Source organism: Sinocyclocheilus rhinocerous, unplaced genomic scaffold (genome assembly GCF_001515625.1).
Source record: "Sinocyclocheilus rhinocerous isolate Xijiao unplaced genomic scaffold, SAMN03320098_v1.1 scaffold475, whole genome shotgun sequence".
Classification (NCBI taxonomy): domain Eukaryota; kingdom Metazoa; phylum Chordata; class Actinopteri; order Cypriniformes; family Cyprinidae; genus Sinocyclocheilus; species Sinocyclocheilus rhinocerous.
Genome location: NW_015646677.1, coordinates 1524976 through 1532742, shown reverse-complemented (window position 1 = coordinate 1532742; position 7767 = coordinate 1524976). Strand labels below are relative to the sequence as shown.

The 7767-nt window shown below is 34.8% G+C and overlaps 1 protein-coding gene across 3 annotated transcripts in view; it reads left to right on the top strand.

The window, feature by feature from the left end:
- LOC107708016 (cysteine and glycine-rich protein 2-like) overlaps positions 1–5529 on the top strand; it is a 9980-nt gene extending 4451 nt beyond the window's left edge. The window contains exons 4-8 of one of the 3 annotated variants that reach the window (XM_016512158.1): positions 39–157; positions 1355–1484; positions 3168–3261; positions 4771–4864; positions 5250–5529. In XM_016512158.1, coding sequence (XP_016367644.1) covers positions 39–157; positions 1355–1484; positions 3168–3261; positions 4771–4847 — 420 coding nt within the window. In that variant the 3' untranslated portion in view covers positions 4848–4864; positions 5250–5529. Of the gene's footprint in view, positions 1–38; positions 158–1354; positions 1485–3167; positions 3262–4770; positions 5049–5249 lie in introns of those variants that run through there. The other 2 variants (XM_016512159.1, XM_016512160.1) reach the window with 2 other exon arrangements.
- The last annotated feature ends 2238 nt before the right edge of the window (positions 5530–7767 follow it).

Here is a 7767-nt window from a genome sequence, read left to right as displayed (position 1 = left end):
AAGGGCTAGACAGCACCACACTGGCCATCCATGAACAGGAAATCTACTGCAAGTCCTGCTACGGTAAAAAGTACGGCCCGAAAGGATACGGCTACGGTCAGGGAGCAGGAACGCTCAACATGGACCGCGGCGAGAGACTGGGCATCAAACCAGAAGAGTGAGCGTTTGCATTTTTTATTGTTTTTCCAACAAGAAGTTCATATGGATTGTACACTATAACTATATTATAATGTAGTCAGTGTTGAATAATGAATGATATGCACATAATTTATTGCATATGTGTCATAGTGGTTTGGTACATATACTAATAAAATGTTTGTAATGATTTTTTCTCTTTCTTTTCTCTTATTCTCTTATTCTCATCAAGGCTGCATTTATTTGGTCAAAAATACAGAAATTTTTGAAATATTATTTTAATTTGAAACAACTGTTTTCTAATTGAATATATTGTAAAATGTCATTTATTCCTGTGATCAAAGCTGTATTTTCAGCATCATTACTCCAGTCTTCAGTGTCACATGATCTTCAGAAATCATTATCATATGCTGCTCAAGAAACATTTCTGAGTATTATCAATGTTGAAAACAGCTTCATATATTAGTGGAAACCATGATACATTTTTGTTTAGGATTCTTTAATGAATAGGAAGTTCAAAAGAACAGCATTTTTTATTTTATTTTAATAGAAATCTTTTGTAACCTTATAAATAAATATCTTTTCTGTCACTTTTGATCAGTATAATGTGTCTTTGCTAAATAAAAGTTTTATTTTCTTCTTTATTTCCTTAGTCTTACTGACCCCAAACTTTTGAATGGTAGTGTATCACAGTTTACACAACTGTTTTCAATATTGATAATAATCAGAAATGTTTCTTGAGCAGCAAATCAGTATATTAGAATAATTTCTGAAGGACCATGTGACACTGAAGACTGGAGTAATGAGGCTAAATTCAGCTTTTCATCACAGGAATAAATGACATTTTAACATATTACAACAGAAAACTCTTCTTTTAAATTCTAATAATTTTTCATAATTTACCTGTATTTTTATCAAATAAATGCAGCTTTGCTGAGCTGGAGACACGTATTTCAAAAACATTACAAATCACAATTATTCCTTTTGACAGTAGTGTTATTGTAAGATTTCTAGAGGATTTTGTGAAGTCATTTGGTTCTGGAAGCAAATCCGTCCTCTGGTGTGTTCAGGCTCGCCGTCAGCTGATTATTGTTATGAAAGAATCTATTATGTAAGCAGAGCTCCTCTTCATACTCACCTGACACAAAGCGGCTCATTGAGGGCCCCTCGTTAGGCTGCGCTCCAGAAAACAGCATCTGACCTCTCTGTCTCCTACCAGAACCCAAACTCACCGACCCAGCACCAACCCAAACCTGTCCAAGTTGGCGCAGAAGTTCGGCGGCTCGGAGAAGTGTGCACGCTGTGGAGAGTCTGTGTACGCCGCAGAGAAGGTGATGAGCGCTGGGAAGGTGAGACGATCAGAGGGCAAGAATCAGACCTGGACATTACACACATTTATATCCACATCAGTGTTTACTTTCTTCTTCCACATACAAGTATCACCAGTGCATGTTAATGTAGTACATTGTTACAGCAATAATAACAAACCGTTTCCAATCACAGACACTCGAAGAAATTATTTCAAATATTTAGAGGATTAAGAAACATGTTTATTAAGGTTTCTTGATGTTTGTTGATCTTGATCAGTGGTTTTCAACCACAGGCCCAGGGATTTAATATAATTGATCTAATATAATAATAATTAAAAAAAAGAAAAACCTAACTTAATTAAAATGCTTAAAAAAAAAAAGCCTTCTGGAATCACATGAACTGTAGTTAATTAATGCATCTATATCATCACTCCCAGATTTTGTTAATAATATATTAAAGTGTATATATAATAAAATTATCATATATTCTATTAACGTTTAACTATTTTATATATATATGATCAACCTGATCAACTCTATGCGAAGGAGATGTGTTGCACTGCGTGAGGCAAATGGTGGTCACACCAGATACTGACTGGTTTTCGGACCCCCCCCGGACCTCCCAATACAGTAAAACTGCACATTTTAGAGTGGCCTTTTATTGTGGCCAGCCTAAGGCACACCTGTGCAATAATCATGCTGTCTAATCAGCATCTTGATATGCCACACCTGTGAGGTGGATGGATTATCTCGGCAAAGGAGAAGTGCTCACTAACACAGATTTAGACAGATTTGTGAACAATATTTGAGAGAAATAGGCCTTTTGTGTACATAGAAAAAGTCTTAGATCTTTGAGTTCAGCTCATGACAAATGGGGGCAAAAACAAAAGTGTTGTGTTTATAATTTTGTTCAGTGTATTTTTAAGTTTTATAAACATTTTAATATATTTTTTTAATTTCAATTTATGTGTATTTTGTTTCAAGTAATGGATTTTATCATGTTTCTAGTTAATAATAATAATAATAATAATAATATTCAACTAATAAATATAATATTACATGTGTTATGCATAATTGATCAGATGGGAATCATAAAAAAAACCTTATTGTGTTTTATTTAATTTCAGCTTGTTGCCACGGAAATTTTTATCATTTTTTGTTTAAAGTATTACAATAACTAAAATATATCTCTCTCTCTCTCTCTCAATTTTTATAAATATTTTTAGATTTTTAAGTTTAAAGTTTCTTTTTTATATTTTGTTTCAATTAATGGATTTTTTAAAAATGGTTTTAGTTAATAATAACCCTGACATATTTTCAACTAATAAATATAATATTATTAAATATGTGTTCTGCATAACTGATCAGATTGGGATCATGATTTCTCATTCTGTTGCGATCACACACGGAGACATCACCTGTATTATTCACGCTGAAGTCACCGGGTCAGAAGTTGAACACATTTATACAGACGTCAAGTTCACAGCGACTCAACTGACACTTTCTTTATGTCCTCCTGAGGGTTTGCAGATGCTTGTACAGATCTACAGCCAAAAAACCTCTTCAGTAGATGCGAGTGTTTAGCGTTTCGTCCCATTTCTGTCTTTCTCTGTTTAATCACCAGGAAGTCATGAGCGCTTGATGAAGTCAGCTGGTTATACTCCTCTTTTCTTTATCTGAGCTTCATGACGGCATGATTTTCTTCTCGTGTCTGTCTTCCAGCCGTGGCATAAGAACTGCTTTCGCTGTGCCAAATGTGGAAAGAGTTTGGAGTCGACCACTCAGACGGAGAAAGATGGAGAAATCTACTGCAAAGGTCAGATTTCTGTAGTTTAATTGGGTTTGACAATCCTGATCGAAATGGTCAGCGGTAATCTAAAACATTGAAGTGATAGTTCACCCAAAAATTAAAATCTGCTGTTCATTTACTCACCCTCAGGCCATCCAAGATGTATTCTTCAGTAGAACAGTAAAGAAGATTTTTAGGTGAAACTGATTGCTGATTCATTCATTGCAAGTCAATGGCTACCGGCACTTTTAGAGTCAAAAAAGCAAATACAGGCAACACAAGATGAATCCCCGTGGCTCCTGATGATATATTGAGGTCTTATGAAGTGAAACGATCAGTCTGTGCAAGAAACTGAACATTATTTACAGCATTATTACCTGTAATCCAGAGCCTCAGGCAAACGGTTCGGGGTGATGTTTGGTTCGTGAATGAATGATTCTTTTGATCCGGTTCTTTTTGATGAACTAGTTGAACCAGTTCACCAGATCTGACTGAAGCGTCTGAAACTGTTCACTGCTCATTCAGCTCAGATCTACAAGTTGCTCAATCAAAACTCGCTTTCAGACACCTGACAGTCACTCCGAGCCGAAATGAGCCAAAATAGCGGTATATCTGATCCTGTGATGAATGAACTGATTCAGTGCTCCAGGTCCTCCAACAGTCACTGAACGGAAGAAACAGTTCGACTCGGACCCAAGACCGATTTATTACGTTTATTCGCTTTAGACATGTAATCATTATTGGGTGCTTTACTAATACAACTGCGTATACATTACATCATTGCGTAATTACATAAACAAACCACTGAATTGAACCAGTTCATTGAAACTAAATGTTCGAAAGAACCAGTTCGCAGAAAAGAATCGGATTTCCTTGTTGCCTGATTCTCTGGATTACAGGTAAAAATGTTGTAAATAATGTTCAGTTTCTTGCAAAGAGTGATCAATTCGCTTCATAAGACCTCAATATATCATCAAGAGCCACAGGGATTAATTTTGTGCTGTATTGTATGTGCTTTTTTGACTCTCAAAGTGACGGTAGCCATTGACCTGCATTATATGAATCACCAAAGAAGACCAGTTTCAGCTAAATTCTAAAAAAAAGTCACCTGCTTCTTGGATGAACTGAGGGTGATAAATTAAAAACAAATGTTCATTTTTGGGGGGCAAAATGTCCCTGTAAGATAAAGAATAAACTGGAATTTTCCATAAAGCATCATGATCAGCCTCTCAAGCTCGTGGTTTTGAGGCCACAGTGTTTGTTTGTTTCTCTGTCATATACATACATACATACATACAGGACGTTTCTCTGATAACAGGGAGTAACATCAAAACCACAAGCTGAATAACTAGATTAACCAGAAACTCTTGAATGATTACGATCAAGAGTTAACGTTCAATCCGCTTTAAAGACTTTCTGAACTCTTTGAACAGTGACAATGAAAGCTCATCAGTTTTGAAGATAAACCTCATCTATGACATGTCGCTCACTAATTACCTCCATTTGTGCTTAATTTCATCTTTGTTTGTTTTTCAGCATGTTATGCAAAGAACTTCGGACCCAAAGGATTTGGATACGGTCAGGGAGCAGGAGCTCTGGTTCACGCTCGATGATAGTCAGGACTTTGTACATTTCTTTACTATTATAACACACTCATTTCAAAAGAAGAAAAGGACCATTGAGTGTTATATTTTCATGACAGTTAAGCACATTTAGTCTTCAATTCTCATTTCTCAAGTACTGGAAAAATGTCAATTATATACATATATAAACAATGGCTCTAAGAAATAAGGTTAATTTTCTTTATGCAAAATATTTTTTTTTCACCATTTTTACACCAACTGCAGGGTGTTAATTGCTCATAGAGGACCAGTTATATTTTCATTGCAATTAGGAACATTTCCTCCCAAATTCTCACTACCATATATGTATATAATTGATTTTTTAAAATTATTTATATTAAAAAAATGTGATATATTTAATATCAATTATTTTATTTTATCAGGACTTTGTACATTTCTTTACTATTATAACACACTCATTTCAAAAGAAGAAAAGGACCATTGAGTGTTATATTTTCATGACAGTTAAGCACATTTAGTCTTCAATTCTCATTTCTCAAGTACTGGAAAAATGTCAATTATATACATATATAAACAATGGCTCTAAGAAATAAGGTTAATTTTCTTTATGCAAAATATTTTTTTTTCACCATTTACACCAACTGCAGGGTGTTAATTGCTCATAGAGGACCAGTTATATTTTCATTGCAATTAGGAACATTTCCTCCCAAATTCTCACTACCATATATGTATATAATTGATTTTTTAAAATTATTTATATTAAAAAAATGTGATATATTTAATATCAATTATTTCATTTTATATACAATTATTTTATATATTGCTACATTTTTTGTGAAACAACAAAGCTACTGCATTACAGTAATGAGAATTTAGGAAAATGTCCCAATCCTTTTTTATTTCCAAGAGAGAGAAAAAAAATGGTCCTAAAAAAATGGGGTCAATTTTCTTTATCCAAAATATTTTTTAACCCTTTACAGAGTGTTAATTGTTTATAGAGAACCGTTAAATGTTATATTTTCATTACAATTAAGCACATTTCCCAATTATAATGACCATAATGTAAAATAAATTTAGATTAAATACAATTAAGTATTTTATATAAATTATTTTATATATACATTTTATAAAGATGTTTTTTTTATATAAAATACTGTATTACAGTAATGAGAATTTGGGAAAATGTCACTATCATTAAAATAGTGGTCCTAAAAAATAAGGCTAATTTTCTTTATGCAAAATATTCTTTTTTTGAACCCTCTACTGGCGTTAATGGTTCATAGAGTAATCATTGTACGAGGATCTACATTTAGGAAACATGTTCAATGTAAAATAAACCCTTGTTTCAGTGCACTTTGCTTCTGCAGTGCGGAGATATTGAAAACTAACCCACAGGCCTTTCACCTTCGAATGTTTTATTAATAAAGCCAATAAAATTGAACCATGCCCAATAAGTTACATCTGAAGCAGAGTAGGGTGACGTCCTGATCTCAGCTGAGGCACTGGAGATGAGCATGTGCTTTTCACATGGTGGGAAAACAGCCGGCAGAGGAACAACAGAGTGAATATATTCTCTAAAAACAGTGTCACATGTATGAATGAATGACCGTCACTGTGCCTAATCCATATATTACAGCACAGGGCCCATCTACCGCGTCTGCTCACGTCTACTTCTCTGGCATTTACAGTTTGTACATCCAGTGGTACAACAAACCCAGCAATGAAACATACAAAAGAAACCCTTTAGGCTGAATATTAATCAACGAGAATGGGACATTCAGATATAATACATCTGCAGAGCTCTGATCGGCCACAGAGCATGAGGGACACGCGAGAACGATACAAACATCGGGTTTAAAATGTAAAAACAAACAGAAAAGAATAATAAAAAATAAAAAAAACCCGGTTGCAAATACTGAACATTCACTATTTACAGATGGGGCGTCTTTCGGATGATAGGGTGATCACTATGTCCAGGCTTCACACATGCAGTGGAGACTTCAAGGTCAAAGGTCTATACACAGCAGTGCCAGACGCCACTAAAAGCTACAGTCATACACTTTGATAATAGTCCATTTTTTTGTTTTTTCGCTTTTTGGTAAGATAAAAAAATTAGGAGCAGCTTCAACTAACACAGACGAAAAAAACAACAAAAAAACAACGAAAGTCACTCACAGAATAATGAATCTAGTTCGTTTATGTACAGATGCACATTCTTTACATCAGTTCATCCTGTCAGCTGCTGCTGCTGCCACGACAACGCCACACCAACAGGAAGAGGAAATGGAGGAGAGCAAAAGGGGGAGGAGCTTCCTCTTTTTACGCAAACGTGAAGATCCCTCGGCGACGCTGGGGAAACGAGCTCGCTTCTTCAGTAACGACGAACAAAACGAAGATCAGTGCATTGTTGTAGGCAGACGAATAATGTCGCTGCCATAAAAAAATAAAGGTAAAAGACGGAAGGAGCCCCTCTGGCGTGTTAAACGGCATCTTCCTTTAAGTTCATACAGCTATCAGGTCCACTTAATGGCTTTTCAACAGCATTACAACTTTAAATGTATACACTTCCTAAAATTACTCATAGATAATAAATATAGAGGTTCACATACGAGAGTGTTATTTCTTGTAAATGCAGAGGGAACCTGGATTACTCTCATAAACGCATCAAGAGCTTGTCCGGGGGCCTGTTTCATTAAACAAGTTTACCAAATAAGCCAGGCTTATTACAGTTAGTCTGACTTATTTAGAACTAAATCGACTGACAATAACTCAGACTAACTGAAATAAACCTGGCTTATTTGGTAAACTTGTTTTATGAAACAGGTCTCAGGTCACATTTCAACCTAAAAAAATAAGTGTGTGCATATATGTGTATATATATATACACACACACACACACACACATTATATATATATATATATATATATATGAAGAGTTCATTTGCAAAAA